The 23,869-nt window shown below is 44.1% G+C and overlaps 1 protein-coding gene across 1 annotated transcript in view; it reads left to right on the top strand.

Moving 5' to 3' along the window:
* LOC124596492 (ras guanine nucleotide exchange factor P) overlaps window positions 1-23,869 on the top strand; it is a gene marked incomplete at its 5' end in the record, with an annotated part of 330,978 nt that overhangs the window by 238,035 nt on the left and 69,074 nt on the right. The window contains 3 exons of the mRNA XM_047135648.1: window positions 10,622-10,801; window positions 14,616-14,742; window positions 20,459-20,561. Of these exons, the coding sequence (XP_046991604.1) occupies window positions 10,622-10,801; window positions 14,616-14,742; window positions 20,459-20,561 (410 nt within the window). The remainder of the gene's footprint in view (window positions 1-10,621; window positions 10,802-14,615; window positions 14,743-20,458; window positions 20,562-23,869) is intronic.

Genomic DNA, 23,869 nt, shown 5'->3' with positions numbered 1-23,869 from the left:
TGTGGGTGGGCGTGGACGCCTTTTGTGTTTGACGGGCAGCCAGTAAGGCGGGAGCGCACAGGTAGCGGAGATGCGGAAGTCCGCTGATCCAGGCCGAGCTCCGCGCGCGTAATCTTGTTAAGCTAAGAAGGCTACACATTATACAGCAGGCTTAAGGCCGGCTTAGGCCGCATAGCTTCCTTAAGGCGGCGGTTCGCGCCGGCTTGACCTACAAGGCGCCACCCACACTTGCGTAACGGCTGGCCGAGCTCTGCTCGCGCTTCTCGCAGAGATTTGCCACCGAGAGCCGCGTGCTTCCTGTAATCCACTGGTTCTGCAGTACGCTCCCAGCCGTATGAAGTACTCCATCAGTGCTCACTCGCCTGATTTAGTGTCACTTGTGATGCACAGTCACTAGAGTACTCTAGTTCTAGAAGAAGGGGAATTGTTTGGTGAGTAGTGAAATACTCTGTGCTTCTAATTTAAACGTGTTTGATAAATTTAGTCTAGGAGCATGTAGCAACACATTCTCGCCCAGATGAAGGTGGAGACTTATCGTGGCTAGATGAGATATCCTGTCATTGACAAACCAGTTGTCGGCGACTGGTAGGAAGCTTGGTCAAAGGTTCGTAGTAAAAGATCCTCTTCCTCCTCGCCTCGTGACCTAGGGCATCTTAACACGGTTCGCACGGCTCCCCCTGTCGGAGGTTCGAGTCCTCCCTCGGGCATGGGTGTGTGAGTTGTCCTTAGCGTAAGTTAGTTTAAGTTAGCTTAAGTAGTGTGTAAGCCTAGGGACCGATGACCTTAGGAGTTTGGTCTCATAGAGCTTACCACAAATTTCCAAATTTCTTCCTGCTGGTATAGTATTTAATTGTGGACTATGTTCCAGTGAATGGATAGGCTTTAAATATACAGAAGGCCTTAATTTGACACTCTAGTGGATACGGAATCTGAGAACAAAATTTCAAAGCATATTACACTGCTGGCCACCGTAAATGCAACACCCTGAAGGAAGCATCCGAATCAAGTGAAATTTACTCCATGGGTTTGCAGTGATCAGATATGCAACTGATTAGAATTTCAGCGCAGACGCACATCACGCGCGCCTGTGGCGTCACCTCATAGCGCCATTTAAGGCTTGGCGATTTCGACGAGTGTACGTTCGGCACGTGTGTTTACCTTGTGGTTGTTTCACAAGACGATCAGTTATGCCTCGTAGACAACAGCGAACATCTTTTGATCAAGTATCCGAGTTCGACAGAGGAAAGATAGTGGCTTACCGAGATTGTGGATTATCATACAGAGAAATCGCTAGTCGTGTTGGACGAAACCAAACAACTGTAATGCGGATATGTGACCGTTGGATGCAGGAGGGTTCGACGGACCGACGTGGTCGATCGCATTCACCTCGGTGCACCACTGCACGTGCTGATAGGCAAATTGTGGGCATGGCAGTGACGGATCGCTCAGTGACATCCCGAACCATAGCACAGCACATTGCGTCTGTAACGCATCATCCAGTGTCTGCGCGTACCATTCGACGCCGTTTACAGCAGAGTGGTCCGTCCGCAAGACGTCCATTGCTTCGTCTACCATTGACGCAGAACCACAGACGTCTCCGTCGCCAATGGTGTGATGACAGACGGATGTGGACGGCAGAATGGAATGACGTTGTCTTTACTGACGAGGCACGCTTCTGTCTGCAGCACCACGATGGTCGGATTCGAGTGTGGAGACACCGTGGAGAGAGGATGCTAGACAGCTGCATTATGCACCGCCACGCTGGTCTTGCACCGGGTATTACGGTATGGGGCGGTATTGGATATTACTCTCGCACGCCTCTAGTACGCAATCCCGGTACTTTAAATAGCCGGCGCTACATATCCGAGGTGCTGGAGCCAGTTGTCCTTCCTTACCCTTCAGGGCTCGGCCACAGCCATATTTCAACAGGATAATGCGCGACCACACGTGGCACACATTGTCCAAAGGTTCTTCGTCAATAACCAGATTGAATTGCTTCCCTGGCCGGCTCGCTCTCCGGATCTTTCGCCGATAGAAAACATGTGGTCCATGGTTGCTCGAAAACATGTGGTCCATGGTTGCTCAACGAGTGACCCAGATTACATCCCCAGCTGCCACACCAGATGATCTTTGGCAACGTGTGGAAGCTGCTTGGGCTGCTGTACCCCAGGAACACATCCAACGTCTCTTTGACTCAATGCCGAGACTTGTGGCAGCGGTGATCTCCAACAATGGCGGCTACTCTGGTTACTGATTCTGGCAGGAACCACATGTCACAGACGTCTGTAAACGTAATCATTTGATACTTGGTCAACATGTTATCTACAAAATAAATCTTGTTGTGCTACCTCTTGTCTTTCTTGGTGTTGCATTTACGGTGGCCAGCAGTGTAGTATTTGGTAAGATAGCCCGCTACGAATTCCTCTGCTACGCCAACGTCTTCATGTCAGAGCAGCGCTTGCACATTACGTCTTCAGTTATTTGTTGGATGCATTCCAGTTTTGCCCTATAGTTGTAGCCTCTACAGTTCCCTCTACTACCATGAAAGTTATTCATTAATGAATGCCCTACCGTGTATGTTCCTTTCTTCGCCATTTCTCCGGGAAACTTCCTCATGCATTATCTTAACGTTGTACCTGATTTTGAACATCTTCCTGTTCTAACACATCTCAAACTCTTCGATTCTCTACTATACCTGTTTTCTCACTGTCCAACATTCACTACCAGACAATGCTGTGCTCCAAACGTAAATTCTCAGAAGAGAGTTCCTACGTTTGGACTATTAAAACGAATATTTTTTTCCCTTGTACATATCCTAGTCATCTTCTGACTGTAGCATACATTAAATATCCATAAACATATAATAAGACAAAAAGGAAAAATGCATATTCAAAATGGCTCTGAGCACTGTGGGACTTAACTTCTGAGGTCATCAGTCGCCTAGAACTTAGAACTACTTAAACCTAACTAACCTAAGGAGATCACACACATCCATGCCCGAGGCAGGATTCGAACCTGCGATCGTAGCGGTCACGCGGCTCCAGGCTGTAGCTCCTAGAACCACTCGGCCGCCACGGCCGGCTAATACATCTTCAGTCAATAAGTATATCAGCTGATCAAAGTTCACGAAATCGAACAAACTCACTCCTGACAGAGCGCGCACTTATAATTACATGACGCCAAATATTACAGAAATAATTTCTATTAATTTAATAAGTAACTCTCTCAACCTATTAATAAACGCAACAATGAAAAGAAATCTGGATACAGCGAGACGCGAAGTCGTTATCCACTGTTACGTAACGCGTCGCCTCTACCAACTACGCTACGCTGAAGTTCTGCAATGAGTGAACTCGTATTTTATGTTAAGTCTTCTGAAGGCTTTAATCGCCATATGTTATTAATTGGCATTCCATTATAACAAATCCTACTAAAAATGTGAAGTTTTTGATGAATCTTCAGTGTGCCGTTGCTTTAAAACAGCGCACATTCTAACACGCAAGTTATAAAACGAAACTAACTAAATACGAAAAAATTTTTAACCACAGGTATGACGTTTCCCGTCGTTTTATTACAGTACATCGTACCAGTATCTACGCTCTCTCGAAAGATTAAGTGGGCTGGTGCTTAGAGACAGCTTATATCCATAGGGTGTAAGTTGTAACACAAAATCCACCAAACACGGGCTTCAACTGAAGATAAATACATTGCGACGTCTTGCAAGTTCTGCTTGTGCCGTAGAGAGCTTTCTGGCTGTTTACAGTACTGGAATTCCTTTCCGAAGTATCGCAACTTATCGTGTGTATAACGCAGCGAAATTGCTCCTCAACGTACAACTGCAGAAAGTGATGTCACAAAACTCGTAGAGCTCCACGTCGACGTTACCTAACTCGTTCCGTGTCACGACGGCTTTGGCTAGTTCTCCATTTCGCTCGTGTCACCAATTCTATTTCCTATCACCATCTGTAATTACCACCTGGTTGCTACGCGAGAACTGAATTTGGCGAACGGTGGTCAGCCATTCGCAAGGCGTGTTGATATCATTGTCAGTAGTCTTACATCAGTGCTTGTGTGCAACATCCACTTGGTTGATCACGCCAGTACTTCCTACGTTCAGTGGATACAACAGGATAGACAACGAAATTTTCACACTGCCTGTTCTCTTCATCGTTTCCATTGTTGTTGGTGTCCTGAGCACCTCTCGTCGCTTATCAAATACCTATCATTTACATAATACGAGGTGGCAAACGTTCACGTTTTGACTGTAGTTGAGCATAACACGAAATCTTTCCCCATCTCTCTTACTCCACTTCAGCCAAACGATTCTGCAACAGACTAACTAGTGACCTGCGGGTCAGCCTAAGCCACACTGCGTTCCAGAGGAAATTAAACCTTTACCCAATACCATCAGCGTACGCTCCCTCTCGGCATTTCGCCGGTGCCCTCCTTAAGTCCAGCAGCGAGATAGTATTTCTCCCAAATTGTTAACACCATCCATCATCCCTATCAATTTCTGTTTTATATGTTCCATCTCATCTGCTAACGTTACAATGTTATTTATACTCTTTAGGTGTAAGTGAGGGCGTGAAGTTTCTAATATTGCAAGATGAAATAAATATATAAATAAGAGAATGTATTTCATCATTGATGATAAAATCTCCAGTTCTTCTCGATTGTGTTATTTCTCATGCATTCTCACGCATTCATGAAGCGGAGAGCTCTGAGACATTTTGCTTCAACCATCTACTTTAGTCCTTTGGTTTTCTTACCTGCATTCAACTATCATACAAGAAGTGTGTGCATGCCCAAAATTCTGCTAAGTTTATCTATGTCTTACTAAATTCTGACTTCAGTATTCTTTTAACTGTTCTATACATTTCTGAAATTTCCTGGTGTCCTCACCGTTGCTGTGTATAACATGGCAAACAGAGTATTTAATAATGCTACTTGTTCTGCCACAATTTTGCTACAGAGTACCAGCAGCTGGGTTTTGCTTCTTGGCATTTCGGAATTGTCCCCCGCGGCAACTGTAGTGAAGGGGTTAACTGAATACCGTTTGCAATTTTGAGAGGGCGATAGTGTGATGTGATCGTCAGTGCGTAGAAGAGTGTCGACTGATGTGTACTGGAGCGGCTCTGTTTCTTCAAAAGCTTAGCTCTTCCGTTTCTTGGTAAAGAAAGCGACTGAAGATCAAGTGACCTGATGGAACAGAGCTACACGCATAACTATCTGAACAAACGCATCGGAACACCCCTACGTAATGCCTAATTGACCAATAGATGCCACAGAGCCGAGGAGTGTTGTGTTGACAGTAGATAAGCAGTAAGAAGAGAATGTGTCGATCAGGACAGCTAAGTAACATGGAACGTGCACTAGATACTAGATGTCACCCGAGCAGCAAATCCATCAAGTGCATTCCATCCCTTTTCATGATACCCAAATTAACTGTTGGTGATGTGATCGTGAAATGGAAATGCGAAGGAACAATCACAGCTAAACCAAGCCCAGGTACATCTCGTGTACCGACAGACAGGAACTTTAGCCTCTCATGAAATCAATGGAAGGAATCACTCGTGATTTCCAAGGCGCTACCAGCATTCCAGCTATCACCATGATTGTCATGGAGAGTTAAAAAGAATGGGGTACGGCTCCTCGTAAGCCACATTCCTAAAGCCAGTGGCAAGCGACACCTGAGGTAGCGTAAGGTCGACGCCACTTCAAAGTGAGTGTCTGCGAACGAGTGTTATGATATGATGAACCACGCCACAGCCAACTCTGTGACAACCCAATTGAAACATTTGGCTTTGGTGAATGCTTGGACACGTTACTTCCCATCATGCGTAATGCCGACTGTGAAATACAGAGGAGGTGGTATTGCGGTCTGGGGGTGTTTCTCGTCATTAGGGCGTAGTCCACATGCTGCCCTTGATAAAAAGCTAGAGTAGGAGGATATGAACATATTTCACAGCAGTGTGTACTGTATACAATGTTGTTGCTGTGGTCTTCAGTCCAGATACTCGTTTGATGCAGCTCTCCATACTATTCTATCCTGTGCAAGCTTTTTCATCGCCCAGTACCTACTGCAACCTACATCCTTCTGAATCTGTTTAGTGTGTTCATCTCTTGGCCTCCCTCTACGATTTTTACCCTCCACGCTGCCCTCCAATACTAAATGGGTGATCCCTTGATGCCTCAGAATATGCCCAACAAACCGATCCCTTCTTCTAATCAAGTTGTGCCACAAATTTCTCTTCTCTCCGGCTCTATACAATACCTCCTCATTAGTTATGCGATCTACCCATCCAATCTTCAGCATTCTTCTGTAGCACCACATTTCGAAAGCTTCTATTGTCTTCTTGTCTAAACTATTTATCGTCCATGTTTCACTTCCATACATGGCCACACTCCAGACAAATACTTTCAGAAACGATTTCCTGACACTTAAATCTATACTCGATGTTAACAAATTTCTCTTCTTCCGAAACGCTTTCCTTGACAATGTCAGTCTACATTTTATATCCTCTCTTCTTCTACCATCTTCAGTTATTTTGCTCCCCAAATAGCAAAACTCCTTTACTACTTAAGTGTCTCATTTCCTAATCGAATTCCCGCAGCATCACCCGATTTAATTCGACTACATTCCATTATCCTTGTTTTGCTTTTGTTGATGTTCATCTTATACCCTTCTTTCAAGACACTGTCCATTCCGTTCAGCTGCTCTTCCAGGTCCTTTGCTGTCTGTGACAGAATTACAATGTCATCGGCGAACCTCAAAGTTTTTGTTTCTTCTCCATGGATTTTAATCCCTACTCCAAATTTTTCTTTTGTTTCCTTTACTGCTTGCACAATATACAGATTGAATAACATCGGGGATAGGCTACAACCCTGTCTCACTCCATTCCCAACCACTGCCTCCCTCTCACGCCCCTCGGCTCTTATAATTGTCATCGCCGCGGGGGATTAGCGGAGCGGTCTAGGTCGCTGCAGTCATGGACCGTGCAGCTGGTCCCGGCGGAGTTTCGAGTCCTCCCTCAGACATGGGTGTGTGTGTGTTTGTCCTTAGGATAATTTAGGTTAAGTAGTGTGTAAGCTTAGGGACTGATGACCTTAGCAGTTGAGTCCCATAAGATTTCACAAACACACATAAATGCCATCTGGTTTCTATACAAATTACTGTATACAATAAAGGACCAATTCATTGTTTCTACGAGTACCAGCTTCAAAAGGCACCCTCTCATAAAGCGGCATCTTTGAGGCACTAGTTGGGGAAAAATAACATTCCTAAAGTGTATTGGCCTGCCCAGAGTCCCGACCTGAATGCGACGGGACACCTTTGGGATGAGTTAGAACATCAATTTCGCCACAAACCCCAGCGTCCAACATCAATACATTCTCTAGTTTTCATTGATGAGTAAGAATGGGCCACCTTTCTTCCACAGACATTGACATTTCACTCAGCCCCCAGCAGAGTTCAAACCGTCATAAAGGTGAAGTGTGGCCACATCCATGATTAATGTCCGTTAAAAAGTGTCCACGTACTTTTCATCAGATATTATACATATTAGCTAACACATTTCTCTGGCTAAATCGTGCCCTGTTAAGTAGCCTCCTCTTGAGAAATGCCTACAATGATTTATTTCACCAGCTTCCGTAATAAAAGCTCCAGAATAAATGTAACGGTGGTCAAGAACCGCGAGGGCCGAAAGGCGTCGCAGTCAGCGCGAAGCGGTGAAGGCGGGTGGACCGACCCCCTAAAACAGAGGCGGCCACACGGCTGAGCGAGGCGTTAATACACGTGTTGTCCGGCGGGAAGCCCCTGGTCGACGGTGCCGCTTGCCGCCTTTCGCGACGTTATGCAAGGTGCGAGAGATCCGCTAAGCCGCCGCGACTCTGCCACTGTTGCGCAACCCACAGCGGGGTCACCGCCGCCGAAGAGCTAATAACCCAAAATTCTGGCCACTCGCTGGGACGCCCACCCAGGCTTGCTGCCACTCACTCACTGACACCTTGCATTGTCACTCGGTCAAATGATACAAGAAATCTCTGCAGACGTTCCACATGTCATTAGCAACTGGTTCTCGCTATGGTTGAAAAGAGGACACAGCTATAGAGCAGTTCTGATTAGCATCTGCACGTGTAGGCCCTTGTTTCAATCCTGGTGGCACAGTGGGTATCTGATCAATATTTCCTTTTCAGATATTTGGTCATAGATCTTACACGAGACATTAGTAACTAGAAGTATGTTAAGTCCGAGAAGAACTAACAGACAATTATCAGCGTTGTATTACAGTAATGTGACTCTGTATCATCGAGAAAATTATGCAGCCACGATCTGTTCTGGTATCTGGTATCAAAATCTTTGACATCAAGTATTATAATCGGAACTGATTAACTTCAGGATCGTCGAGTTACATTCAAATTTTCCGTCACACAATAAAATATGTGACAAGACGATTTTCATTTTTGTGCAGACGCATAAAAAGCGAAACACGAATAGTCGTTTGAGATGTATCTTTCGGTGTCTGCCGAACTCAGCAAATAAACTGTTCCAGCTGCCTTGACAATCTTCCGTCTTTGCAGCCATTGCATTGATATTTGTTAAATCCTGTAAGAAAAATTTGACCTTTACCTTCTCAGTTTACGTACTGAAATCTCTTGAAATCGGAAATTGGAGGAACAGGAATACAGTTTTCATTACAAAAATAGTAGAAGAGCTCATAGAATGTAGAAACGGCATAAAAAAGATGACCAGTGGTAACGGGAAAGTTGATCATCTGGCAAAGGAAGTAAAAAAAAAAGGTTATATCTCAAACTGAAGTTTCCTACAAATTATTTAATAGCTGTCTGACTGAGAATTCCGAATCGATAGCGAGAAGAATGGAACACCTCAGAAGTCAATAGGAGCATGCGTGACGTGCGGATGCAATCGACGATCCCGTGTAAACTTTGGTTTAAGGCCTGCTCCTTGCAAAGAACCATCACTATGATTTGCAGAATGAAATGTGGTCGGGGCTGTTTTCCCTCAGTTCTTTATAAGAATTAACATTAAGAAAACGTCATTCTGTGTTCGCAATAATGAATCGATCAGATACATCGTGTATCTCCCATAAAGACGCCAGAGAAGAATTTGTGCTTCAGTTGAGAATTTTAGGGCTGCTCTTCCGGCTTCCACAAAATGTCAGTTCAGTCTTCAACCACGACGTTCTGAAAGTGTTTACATTACTTATTTAGTTTATGTCGAGCAGCCGTCTTATACGAGGTGATGTATGCGTTAATATTTGGTTTCAGTATCTTAGGACAGAGATGTGCGCGAAATATGTGTTGTTTAAATAAGTGTCACTGTTTGTTGTGCATTTTAGTTGGCCAGTTTATGACATACAATTTTTTTATTTAGATCATAAGTTATTTTATGTGTTTTCTATAACGTTTATCATTTCCATGTTTCGACTATCTCTGTGTAGTACTCGGCTCTACCTTCAACTTTCTTGAATCACCGATTTAATGTAAAGTCCTCCTGGTGAAAGAACATAGGCAGGGCGAAAAAATAAAATTTGTCTTTACGTTATCCCACGTGTTTTATTCCTCTGTATAAGGCAGGCGCCGACTTCAGTTCCTCTTTTGATATCTCTATTATTCATCAGGTTACCCTCCATTCAAAGGCTGTTGCACGCGGCTACCGTTATTTTGGTTTGTAAATAATTGATTCCAGCTATCAGTCGTCCTTTGGAATTTTTATTGCCAGATCTAGATTTCGGCTAGCAACTAGCCATTCTCAATGCACTATCCATTTTTGGTCAATGCATGTAATGCCTGTTGGTCTGGCTTTGTACACAGTTCATGGAATGCCGGCCGAAGTGGCCGTGCGGTTAAAGGCGCTGCAGTCTGGAACCGCAAGACCGCTACGGCCGCAGGTTCGAATCCTGCCTCGGGCATGGATGTTTGTGATGTCCTTAGGTTAGTTAGGTTTAACTAGTTCTAAGTTCTAGGGGACTAATGACCTCAGCAGTTGAGTCCCATAGTGCTCAGAGCCATTTGAACAGTTCATGGAATACTCATGTATTCCATGAAAGGGAGGGAAGCGGTTCATGTTGACTTACGTTGGTGGCCGGTCGTGAAAGCAGAGCCAGAGGCTCTGTCTTCCAAAAAGACGTCTGTTCTGTTCGAGGTCTCTATTGCAAGAGAGAAAAGCAACTGTGTTCGGCACCGCAGAAGACTCCAGCGTCCACACACGTGATCCGTATTGCGTGCACGCTGTTGCCTAAAACTAATGGCGTAAATTCGCAAGCAGTTTCAGCAAAAGTGTCAGGGCGTCTCCTGTCAGCAGCTTTAACTGGACAGAACTGCCTCGGTTTTGAAAGGCAAGCGACTTGCGTCAGGTAGACACGGCGTGAATTACTCTGGGAGAAAACTTGTAAAGATTCCACTGGACCTTTGAAATAAATTTTTTAAACTAATTTCCTAAAATATTCCTTGATTGGCTGCCATCCTGTACAATTACGCCATCCCAGCGTCACAGTAACCGAAGCGCTTGAGGTGTGTGAAATGTACCAGTAGACAGCCAGTATACGACAGTGGTGGTGTGATACATGACGTCATGTGTGTGTGTGTTTGTGTTTGGCAGGCAAGTCGCTGCCGGTGCACTGCGTGGTGGAGGCGGTGTCGGCGGTCGGCTTCCGCCGGCGGCCGGTCGTCGAGACGGACAGCTACGTCATCATCCCCGTGGCGACGGCGTTCGCCGACCTGGTGGGCGCGGCGCTCGTGCGCCTCGGCTATCCCAGCGACATGGTCGCCGCCGCCAGGGGTGAGTGCACTACAGTAGGGCCACAGTGTCAGCAGACGGGGTGCTCAGCTGTGAACGTGCTGCCTTGTGTCGTCATGGAATCAGCGAGCTCCCGCTGTACTAGCAAACTACTGTGTAGATTTAGTATTCCAAGACTTGTTGCGTCTTGCCTTTCACTGGATGAGTACCATCCAATAATACTGCGAGACTGCAGTCTGGCATTTCATATTCCTTCATCGGCTTCAGGCCAGACTATCATATAAATAACAGTTGAGAAAAATAAAAATCTACTTCATTTGCTTTTCAGCTTACTGCTTTACCAAAAACACAAAAAGAAAAACGTTGCAAGTGAAATAGTGCAATTGAAGAGTCTGCTTTACCACGAGAGTACACTGTGGATAAATACTTGATTCTTTTATGTTTGATAATAAAATCTATGGATGAACTCTTACGAGATGGAAACAGAACACTGACACAAAGTAATAATATCGTACTAGATTAATATTATCTTCCTGACTGGCGCCTATTCTTTCTGTTATGTAATGTCTATAAGATCGTTACAGAAAATAAATTCCAGAAGCGTATTTTTAGTCACATTCCTCTAATGTTCGTGAAAGAAACGAGAATACCCACATATCAAGACCTAGCCTTGGGTAGCAGAAACCATTGCTTGTTGATACGGGAAAAATAAATAAATACGAGGGCTACTCGGGAAATAAGTTCCGATCGATCGCGAAATGGAAACGACTGTGAAAATCTGATGAATCTTTGCAGAGATGTGTTGGGCAGTGCCTCTTGTATGCCCGTCGATCGCGTCGCTTAGACCTTTTTTGCAGTTCTGAGTACACAGTGAGCACGGAAAGATGCATAAAAAGTAGAGTCTCCTACCAAGTAGAGGGCCTCTTGAGAGATTTTGCCTGATGTCATGCAACCCACATAACACAACTGTTACGCGGTCCCTTCTGCATGGGCAATGAAGATACTTTTGCAGCGTTTTTTGATGGGAAGCGTTTGATCAGATCAGCCACAATGCAGCCCGTAACTGGCTGCTCCTCAGTTTCATCTCTGCTCACATGAACCGCTGGCTTCGAAGGCAACATTTTGGCACTGTCAACGAGGCGGCTGCCAGCTATGACGAGGGAACGGAAAGATGGCACAACTGTACGGCAAATGTCTTCAGTCGGAGCGGTGACTATGTAGAGAAGCGGCGGGAAGGTGTAGCTAACTGTTCCAAATACAACATTTTTGATTTTCACAGTGATTTCCATTTCGGGACCGGACGGAACTTACTTTCCGAATAGCCCTCGTAAACATAAATGTGAGAGCACTATTATAGCCTCTCACGAAACATTGTGACTGTCGAGGGAATGCACTCACTTTCTGTTTTGACACAGGTTGAGTACTGTGTGTGTGTGTGTGTGTGTGTGTGTGTGTGTGTGTGTGTGTGTGTGTGTGTGTGCGTACGTAATACTGTAGTATAAGTATTTCTTACCACTATTCTCTCCAGTCAAACACTATATAAGGCTGTGCATTCTGCAGTAAAAAATACTTCCTACTCTTTCTAGAGTTACATACCAAGCTACGGAGAATATAATTACTACAGCAGATCGGATGATCATTCATGAATAGCATTTTTTACATTTTCACCTGTAAATGGGTGCTGCTTCCTTCGATAATTCTCATGCATATTTTACACTAGACTGTACATTATATTTACTGATGAAGTAAATCTTTGAAATTGATTGCAGGCATTTTCATACAGTTTAGCGATATTTACGATGGTAAGCAGAAAACAATCTGCACAATATTATTATAATTTATTAAAACAGTACAGAAAGTACGAAATAATTTTTCAACATTCACCCTGCTTTTCATTGCTTTTGGTCGTTATACAAGCTTACCAAAACTCTCAGAACGAACAGAGGGAAAAAGCGCAAATTGCAGTCTGTTTTCTGTCAAGGGAGTCTTGTAAATGAGCACGCAGCTTTCTAAGTTGGCTATGAGAAAAGTTTTATTGAGAAAACAATATCTAGACAACGAGCTATTTTCTTCTTGTATAAATCAGAAGTTTAAAAAGCGTCAACTGATAGGTGGAGACTGTCGTTCGGAATCAAATAATTATCTATGCGCCATAAATCTAAAAAGCGTTGGAATGAGGTGATGTAACTGCCACACATGCTTCAATAGCTTTACTCACACCACTATTCTTTGGATTTTTTATTAAAGTGGAAAAATAAAATTAATCCAAGTTGTTACAAGTCATTCACATGAAATGACGTTAGCTCCAGAACTTAACAACACTTGAAAATGCATTTTACAGGAAACAGAAGCGAGTTCGCTTACGGTGCCTTTCGTTCAGCAAAGCTGGACGTGTTGTGGGAAGTAAGCCAAACCTCGACACCCCCTATCTTGGTGTCTTGCTAGGCAATTAGAGCAGCGGCGTTGGCAAACCAAAGCTGTCGAGGAAGCTTCACTTGTGTCACTGATCTACGTTCCTACACAAATTAAATCACACAAATACCGTTCATATCGAGCGTGATAAACGCCACTTCTTTGCTTCGCGACAATAAGCTGCCTCTACTTATTCCTTTGGTCGCAGGCAACAGAACTAAACTCTATCCGACCATGTCTCGGAAGGCCCAACGGCACCGATCGACCGCCGTGTCAACCACTAGGCGCCTACGTTTGCGGTGACGGACGAGCATGCGGTTAGCACGTTGCTCTCCCATTCGCTGTCAGATTTCGTGACCGAGGCCGCTATCTCTCAATCGAGTGGCTCCTCAATTGATCTCTCAAAGACTGAGCGCCCGGTGCTGGCCAAAAGCGCCCGGCAGACCCGAACGGTCACCCATCCATGTACTAGCCGAGCCCGACAGCGCTTAACTTCGGCGGTCTCACTTTAACCGGTGTTAAAATTGCAATACGTCCGTTGGCTAATCACAGGCAATGCAGCCGATAAATGTTCACGTTCTCGTGTAAATTTTAATTATTTCTGGATGAACGATGAGAATTCGCTCGGAACAGCAGTTCGTGATAACAGTTTTCCTTGGGGAATTGTGTTATCCATTATCCTGCCAAAAATTAATTCGAATGTACTAGTTGTTTGAAGCCACGTAAATTTAGCCGTTCCAAATGGAAGCATCTTATAGAACCAGTTTCTTCGAAATGACGAGAGTATATTCTAGCTTTTGCAACATTTACAACGTCTCTTCTGCAGCATTTGGACAATCAAATCTTTTGCAAATCTTCATCCTGGGGAAAATCATGAAGCACTGCTTTATTTCATTTTGTGTTAAGGTTGTGAGCATTACAGCCACCAATAGCACAGCTTGCCACTGCCTGCACACCGTCAAACCACTCGAACGTTCAAATCATTCACTGGACAAAAGCAACTAAGTGAAAAACCATAATACTTCCGAAACGATATATTCTCCTACATACGAGCGCCATGAGTTTCTCAATGAGGTCATGCGCACTACAGCAGAAACGCATTATCTTCTGCACACTGCTTACTGCACCCTGATTACTGTGCCCTCGACCTCATGACCACCACCACCACCACCACCACCACCACCACCACTACTACTACTACTATTACTACTACTACTACTACCACCACCTCGAGAAAACTGATATGAGAAAGTTCAAACCTGCCAAAAGCGAAGAGAACGGTGCCATCTAGCGTTTGGCGAGCGCACTAAGCCGTACTGGCAACCTAAAGACGATTAGAATGAAAGTGCAGATACTAATCGATTTAAACTCATAATTTTGTAGGTAGAATTCTAATTATACGAACACTTCTCTCGCCTTTCACGTACCTTTTACCTTGTTCTAGGTTCTGTCGTGATAAAAAACTGGAAACCCCTGAGCCTGGAGAAGATAGCAGAGGGCCCACTTGCCACGGTCGGAGACATCCTGGGCGAACTCAGCACGGTCGCCACGCTACGCATAGAAGTCTACAGGTCAGTATCTCTGTCTGCCTGCCTGTCTGTGGGTGTCGTGCATGTTTCAATCGTTTCTTGATAATAATACTGCGTAAAAGAAACTATACCGCCAGTTGTCGTGTTCTTAATGGAATTCTGAGAATTAGCAGGAGTCTCTCTCTTTTTCATTTCCGAGTTTCATGTGAAGGCACCAGGCTGTGTGATATTTCATGCAACACATAGTAGTGACAGATGACGTCCGTAGCTATCGTATAGGAAAAGCGAGATTACTTCCATCCGCTTGTGCTGTATATTCCACTTCCGTTGCCAGGTTACTGTGCCACCAAACTACATCACTTCATAATTTACGTTACGCCTTAACAATCCAACAGAATTCTGTAATAAGTAGACCGCTTGATTCACCAAGGAAGCTGTTACACACAAGGTGGTTGTCGCAGCACCTCAAGGTTGCCAGATAGAGTCCCGGTGGTAGAATGGAATTTGTGCTGCAGTATTTTTTCGGCAAAAGGGAAGAGATATGCTGGGATACCGCTACTGATCATCAGACTGTACGCCAACGTCGGCCGTCAAACCCTAAATCTCAGCGTTGTATTTTACGGAGCGATAACATTAAAACTATTTGCGGTAAGTGCGTCCACCAAGAGGAGATGTTAAGCACGTCGGGCCCCTTGATGCTTTTAGAATCGATTTGGTACGGTTTCGGCACCAGTTTTCCGTTTCCACTTCACACAACAGTCGTCCGTTATGACCAAACCACAACGGTGTACTGAACAGGCGTTGACTTCAGTTACCAATACGAAACATGTACTTATTCGAATCATCTATGGGCTTGATGCTGCAAATTCCGAGGCGCGTCATCTAACACCTTGGTACAATAACAATGTGAAATATCCCACTGTCACTAAACTAAATATCGAGTGCAATACAGATACCAATCTGAAACATCTGTCGATGTAAGGAAGGCAAAAACAGCCATCTATACTAGGATCTTGTCAAGAGAATAACGTTGTAACTAATAGCAACGTGTGCAGAACGGACGGAAAGCGAGAAAATTTGATGCTGGCCTCACGAAATTGTTAGTTTCGGGTTTTAAACTATTTAACGGCTGTTAGGAGCCCGATATTATACAGATGTGGCACTCAATCGGGGGAAGCTGCCCAACACAGCCCGTTTTCTATGTAAGTTTCGTTTTGGAGCACGTGTAACTGGGCGATGAATAATTGTAGGCAATCAGCGGTGGTGAAGTAAGGCCGTTGCGGCGTAGCGGAGGTTAGGAAGGCGTGAAAACCACACTCAGAAGACGTCGAACAGGTGGACTACATCCTTGTCATGGTGCTGATCTCGTCTTCACGCTGCGTCTTTGCAAAGACTTTTATTCCTCCTTTTTTTTACAGTCCGCTGGCGGTATCGGACAATCTGAGCCCAGTGCCGTGTGTATCATCTCGGCTATAGTTGTTGGGGAGAACTTTCTCACAGCTCTGGCTACCCGAGCTGAGCCGCTCGCTGCACGACGCAACCTCCGTCGTGAGCGGAGTATCTGCCCACCAATCCCTCATACACGCCATGCTAGTAATGAGTAACAGCTGGGTGTAATGCAACTGTTGCCTCGTATTGCATCCAGGTCGAATCTGATCTCCTTTCAAGAATGGTTGCTTCAAATGTAGCGTTAACGTAAAGACGTAAGCATTTCTAAAGATGGCCTAAATTTATTAAGACAGTTATAGAAAAAATAGCATCCAGTCTTGATTTTCATCTTTCGTGTAATATGCCAAACCTCAACTGGCATTCGCATGATCGCACCACGTAAACAACACGCAAATCGTCACGAAAACTTTGGTAATAGTTCTGCCTGACATATTTAGACGAATAATTATCCGTAAACAAGTGCTTAAAATGTGGTTCAGAATGGTGCTTCGTGTTCGGATTTCTAGTCTAGAAAACGCTTCAAGATTCACGTATAATTTTACCACGACTAACCTTCTCGTCTTCCTTAGATTCTAACAGAAAACACGTCATTGCTGTCCGTATCACCTGAAGAAAACTTCCAGGTGGGTCGTAGAAATTTAACACATGAAAATGTGAAGGTCCACCCCATCCGCAAACATATCTTCAAGCATTCTCGCCTAGAAAACTTCACGAATCACTTGGATTACTATCACTGTTGTTAACTGTTTATCGTAGAAACGGGAGACTAAGAAGGAACCATGGGAAACTAGTTTGTTTACAGGACAGGTTATCTACGGAACAGTTCTACGACCTATGTTTGAATATTGATGAAGCCTGTGGGACTGAAAGGAAAGATCCAGAGTATAAAAAGGGCAATTTCTAATGGTCTCAGGGTTGTGTGACTGAAGAGAGATTTAAGTACCAGGAGCCCGAAGAAATACGCCGTGCATCTCGCGTAGGACAGCTCAGAAAAGACAGAACCGGCTTTCAGGGAGGAAATGAGCATATTTTTCAGCCCACTACGTATGTATCCCAGATGGCCGTCTAAATAACGTCGGTCAAATTACATCTGTCACTGATGCTTATACTCTTTCGTGCTTTCCACGATTCATTCGTAAATGGAACGATAACGTACCTTATAATGTGATAATAAAAAATAACCAGGTCTGCACATAGTGAAACCTTTGGCGCAACATTTAGATCTATATTACTACTCTGCATTTCACATGTACGCTCTCAAATCAAAATTATCCGGACATCTATTAAGGACATTAATACGGGATATGTCCACCTTTCACCTTTAAGACGGCTTGCACTCTACAAGACACACTTTCAATGAGGGTGTGAATGCCTTCCTGCAGGCCCAAAACGGGGGAGGGCAGTAATGAGGTTCACTTTGTTTAGAACGAAGTCGACAAACAATTGTGAAGAAGTTAACGTCATTGTATCTACAATCCCTATCGTAATCTAGCAAACGTTTACGAAGATTTCAGTACGTTGCTAGGGGGCATGTCAAAATTGGCAGCGCAGCCCCCGTTGAAACCATGTTACGGCACCAGAATCGGCTCGTCGCCGGATCCGAATGAGAAGTCTCGTCCGTCCACTCGAACGGAGACTTTTTTTTTTCAACACGAACACCGGGATGTTTCTTATTGTGGACTTATATATACAACTCAGCTATTCAATCTTTAACGAAACCGATGCGAACGAAAAGCTACAACCCGCTTATCTTCCGTTGAAAAACTGTGAGCATACGTATTCACACCAGTTTGCAAAGCATTCAAGATAGTCCACTGTTACATTCTTAATACAAATCACCGTAACCTGTTGAGGTGTTGCCGTGTAAACCACGTCACTGTTTAATTTAATTAAATTTACTATAATGCTCACAGCGTCTTAGTTTGCTTGACAAGTTGTCCTTAACTTTAATGCTCATCTTTAGATCTTTGTGAATCGAAAAAAATAAATATTGGCTTAATTACGGTGTTCTCGCAAAGTCAAGCCAAATCTGTGACGGTTCAATATTTTATAGGACTTGGAATTAATTCGAAGACTAGGAAAGATTTATAATTAAAGAATGTTGTTCTTCCGTTTAGCTATTAGTCTTCTCCGTGACGGCAATTTGACAGTATTAACTCACTATAATTGTTTCCGTTATAAACTAGGGATAGAAAGGATGACCTAATTGCTGCAATTTTCATGAACCAGAGACTATTAAATAGTTCCGAGATAACATAACTTCACATTTTCTTGGTGATTTCGAGACGATGGTTGTAGAATATGAGTAAAGTTTATCGTCATCAACGTCTCATCATCAACAACAAGCATCACCATTCACAAAATTAGTTTTTTTTAATTCATTCACTAAAATAAATTAAGTAAATATTCCAAAATTCGAATCAGGAATAACTGCCAACATGAATAACTTAGAAGTAGATATCGTCGGTGAAGCTTGAATCACTTAATAAAGACAATGTTAGTATATCAGATTCCTTTCAGATGATACAATACTCCCTGCGCTTATTAGTGATATACAAGACCTCGCTCAACAAAAGATCCGCACAAAAAGACCGGAAAGTTGCACAGGCCACACTAGTACTCAAGAAAGGAAATAGGAGGATTTCGATGAATGTAGACTCATATCAATGACGTCAGTTTGCAGTAGGATTATGAAATCTTTACTGTGTTCGAACATTACGAATTATCTTGAAGGAAACTACTGACTCACAGTCAGCACGAATTCGGAAAAAATAACACAACTAGCTCTTTATTCTCACAAAGTAATTAGTTGGCCTACTATCGACACTGGATCTTAAACAGATTCCGTATTTCTAGATTTCCAGAAGGCTTTTGACACCGTTCCTAACAAGAAACTTTAAATCAAACTGCGTATCTTTGAGGTATCGCTTCCGTTGTGCGACTGGATTCATGATTTCCTATCAGAAAGCTCACAGTTATAAGTAACGACGGAAAATCATCGAGTAAAACAGAAGCGATATACGGCGTTCCCCAAGAAAGTGTTACAGGGATTCCGCTGTTTCTAATCTATATAAACAATTTAGGAGACTATCTGAGCGGTCCTCTTAGATTATTGACAGTTGATGCTGTCGTTTAATGCATAATGAAGTTATCAGAAGATAAAAACCAACTGCAAAATGGTTTAGACAAAATATCTGTATGGTGAGAGAAGCGGTAATTATTTCTGAATAAGAAGAAGTGTGAGGCGGTCCGCATCAGCACGAAGAGGAATCCGTTAAATTTCGGTTACACGAATGTAAGGGCTGTCAATTCGACTAAATAACTAAGAATTACAATTGTTAACAAATTGAAATGGAAATATCACACAGATAATGCCATGGGGAATGCAAACCAAAGCCTGCATTTTATTGGCGGAACCCTTACAACAGGTCTACTAAAGAGATTGCTTGCACTATGCTTGTCTGTCGTCTCTTAGAGTATTGTTGTGTGGTATGATCTTACCTGATAGGGTTAACGGAATACGTCGAGAAAGTCCAGAGGAGGTCAGCTGGTTTCGTATTATCGAGAAATAGGGGATATAAGCGAGTTAGGGTACGAATCATTAAAACAACGGCGTTTTTCGTTGCGGCGAGATCTTTTCACGACGTGTCGGTCGCCAGTTTTCTTTTCTGAAGGTGAAAATATTTTATTGTTGGCAACCTAAACAGGGAGAAATCGTAATAAGAGAAATCAGAGCTCGCAGAGAAATATTTAAGTTATCATTTTTCCCACGCGCTGTTAGGGTGTGGGAGGGCAGAGAAATATCCTAAAGATGGTTCGAAGAACCCTCTGCCTGGCACCTAATTGTGAATTGTAGAGTAATCATGTAGATGCAGATGGCAGCCGCTGCGAAACTGAGATGGTCTGTAGGCTTTTTAGTGCACAACTGTTTTCAGTGATAAACACCCATGTTTTAGTCATTTACTGTTTTTAATGTAGGAAAATCCTTCCTTCGTCCATTGGTCATGCATCCGCCTCCATTCGTCGCCAATAGACTCAAAGTTACGTTGCCCCGCATGCGCCTCTCCCCCTTTCGGTCAGAGTGCAAGAGATCACAGTCGGTGCCACATCAGCGTGTCCGCGCTTAAGCTACGTACACTACATTCCACTTATCAGCACACACCATTGCCAGCATAACTCAACAGCGAAGCTGAAGATAGTCACATCGTTAATGTGGTGTAAACAGTCTTTCATTGCCGTCGGAACCTTTCTTCTTTAGCGACAAGGTAATTGCATTCGACGTGTGACAGCGAGCCGTGTTCTGTTCCAGGGCGCGGCCCACCGTGATGTCCGAGATAAAGGACAAGCTGTTGCGTCTGCTGCTACTCCACTCGCACACGATGCTGGCGTCCAGCGGCTGCCCGCTCGACGAGGTAAGTCTGTCGCCCTCAATGTGCGCTTAAAAGTTGTTGTGTAAAGGTGATAGAGTAACAAACGTCGAAACTTAACCCACACACCAGTTCTAAGCGCCTTAGCAGCACCAGACTTAACAGTGGTCATACATTTTTCCGTAGCCGGCCGTGGTGGCCGAGCGTTTCTAGGCGCTACAGTCTGGAACCGCGCGACCGCTACGGTCGCAGGTTCGAACCCTGCCTCTGGTATGGATGTGTGTGATGTCCTTAGGTTAGTTAGGTTTAAGTAGTTCTAAGTTCTAGGGGACTGGTGAGCACAGAAGTTATGTCCCATAGTGCTAAGAGCCATTTGAACATTTTTCCGTATTTCAAGAGAGCTTCCATTCATTACGCCAAATGGAAATTTTGTCCAAGCCCATTTGCATTTTCTCAGTGTTGTACAATAATATTTTCCAGTAGACTATGGCATACTCAGATAACACACTAACAGAGCTGTACTACTGATAAATCGTTTGTTTACACTGCTTGACAAAAAAAAAATTTTTTTAAAAAGTGATATTGTTTCAGTGATTATAAAATCAAGTTAAACTTTCAAAGAACTATACAGTAAGAGTCGTATTATCAGTTTATAAATACTACGTTGCTTCCACCCCCCCCACCCCCCCTCCCCACCCCCGCTCCCACCCCTTTGGCGTGGATGATGTATGCACTCATTCGGTTCGGTTGGGAACGGTGCCATTTAGACATACCCATGACTGTTGTAAATGGTTGTTGAAGTTCTGGATACTGGCACTGCTGGTCCCAAACATATTGTATCGGGGATGTATCTGGGAATCTTGCTGGCCACGGGAGTAGCTCAGCATCGCACAGACAGTTCACAACAAGTGCCATTTGTGGACGAGCATTGCCAACTCGACGATACTATCGAATGAGAGGTAACACATGAGGGCTCTGGACTGCCTTGATGTACCGTTGTGGCGTCGAAGTTTACATGCAGCCGTGACCTGAAGTCACACCCAATGACTCCTCAAACCATAACGACAGGAAAACACAGCTGCGCGTCTCGAGCCCTCTTCTCATGTCGGCTCCATACTTGCCGACGATGTCATTCGGAATGTTGCAGAACTGCGATTTATTGCTGAACACAATCGACGCATTCATCAGTACTCCATGTGGGATCAATCCAAACAAAGCCATTTGTGTCGTATTAACGGCATGCCTATGCGTGGGACGGTAATTCAATGCTGCTGCTTCTGTCCAGCCAATGGTGCTGGATGGCACACTTTTTCTCGGACTACAGGCGCAGAGGTGCAAGTGTCAACGATATGCTTGGTGGTCAATACGGAGGCGTTACCTTGTGGTCAGACGTGATCGACCGAAGTCTGAAGGAGGAGTCTGCCTACCGTCACGTTCCCAAGCAGTCCATCATCAGCCACTCTCACATCTGAACGCCCCACAAATCCGGATACTGCACGTGTCCAATAGCCAGCCAAATGGAGACCCACAATGACGACTTTTGAAACACTCTCAGTTACTGTTAACGTTGCGACAAGGCGCAGTTATCTGTCTATGAGGCCTCGCAACAACGCTGAACGGGACACCACTAATGCAGTCTAATGGTCGTTCCACCTTTCATAGAGAATTTCGTCTCTAATCACTTACATACTCGCCGAAGGTGTGTTCATGTACGAAGTTACATTGACTTACATACTCGCCGAAGGTGTGTTCATGTACGAAGTTACATTGACATCCGACCATGTCGTCTGGATGCTTCATTATTTTTTGTGTATGGTGATGTTTACTTACACACTGTATGTTCTATTTCACTTCATTGGGGAACACCCGATGTTACTTCTGCTACTATTGAATGTTTGCCGTTCAGTATAACTTATTGAGTGCTGTTAGTCAAATATATTTTGAGCCAGTCACATATCTGCGAAGATACTCTGTATGATTCTATATTACTTAGCAGTCGACGATGTGATGCAGTGTCTAGTAACTTTTAGAAATCTAGGAAGTAGGAATGTATTTGTTCGCCTGCGTTTACTGTTTACAGCATACCACGTCTGAACAGTAAGGAAGTTGTCTTTCACACGAGTGATTTTCCCGAATCAGTTGCCATCCTTTGAGAGAAATTTGTTTTCCGTCCAGGAACGTCATAATGTCAGACTTTACAGTATGGTCTAAAATAAGAAGATCCAAAGGAAAGCGAGGCGCTTCGTCTCGGAATTGCTAAGTAAGCTTGAAAACGTTACAGAGACGCTCAAGAAATTCCGAAAAGCTATAAGAGACATGGTGCCTTTCATGGACAGGTAGGCAACATTTTGCTATTTCCAACATACATGTTGCGAAATAGCCATCAGAGGAATTCTGGTCCATTCGGAGGCTTATCTCCAACTGTGTTTCTCGCACTGCAATCGCTGACGCATGAGGTAATGGGGGACATTGATTCTAGTACTCGAAGTGACCCATTCTAAACACTGTGAGATGGTCTGTGGAGTACAGATGTAGGTGGAAAGATGTAGCTCCTGCTTTTGTCAATGAACTATTTGAACATTACTCAGAAGAGGTTTGGAGCAAGCATGGATAGTATAATCTGAGTCGCCAAATGTAGATTTGAACCACGCTTTTCCAATAAATAAATAAATAAATTCCGAGTCAGAGGCTTTATTATTTATCTCCTTCCTGTATGGGTATTTGCTCCTAGGAGGCAGACTGCCACCCCATGGCTCCTCTGTGTACGGCCCTCGTCTATTAATTAAACCCCGGCAGCAGACTAATGCGCTGTAGTGTCGGCGCGGATTATCGCTCTATCTGGAATTTACTGATGCCGGATTCCGTGTGTACAGAAGAATTAAACTTCCTCCCACAGGCGCCACCGGAAATTCCGCCTCCGTAATCCTTCGTGTGTGTGTGTGTGTGTGTGTGTGTGTGTGTGTGTGTGTGTGTGTGTGTGTTGGGATGCCGCTCAATGTGATTCACACAACTGCATGCGTTTGTTCGAAGGATACAACTGCGCTTCGTAACCAGCCACTGTTGGGCCAAGCTTTTAATTGTAACTAGCGTCAGACTTGGTATTCGCTGAGGCCCAGATTTCGATACTGATCTTAATTCCTTCGAATCTTCACGGGGTTCCTGGAGAATATCGGTCTAATCGAGGTGTATTTGGAGAAACTGAAACAAGCTGGCATTTACGGTCGCTCCAAAATTGCCAAAAAATTATTCCAGCGTGTTGATTCAACCGGTACCGAGATGGTAAAACATAATCTGTACTTCACAGACAACTTGCTCACAGACAACTCGTCTCCATTCGTTATTGGCGGCATTGC

Source organism: Schistocerca americana, chromosome 1 (genome assembly GCF_021461395.2).
Source record: "Schistocerca americana isolate TAMUIC-IGC-003095 chromosome 1, iqSchAmer2.1, whole genome shotgun sequence".
Lineage (NCBI taxonomy): Eukaryota > Metazoa > Arthropoda > Insecta > Orthoptera > Acrididae > Schistocerca > Schistocerca americana.
This window is presented reverse-complemented; position numbering and strand designations above follow the sequence as displayed.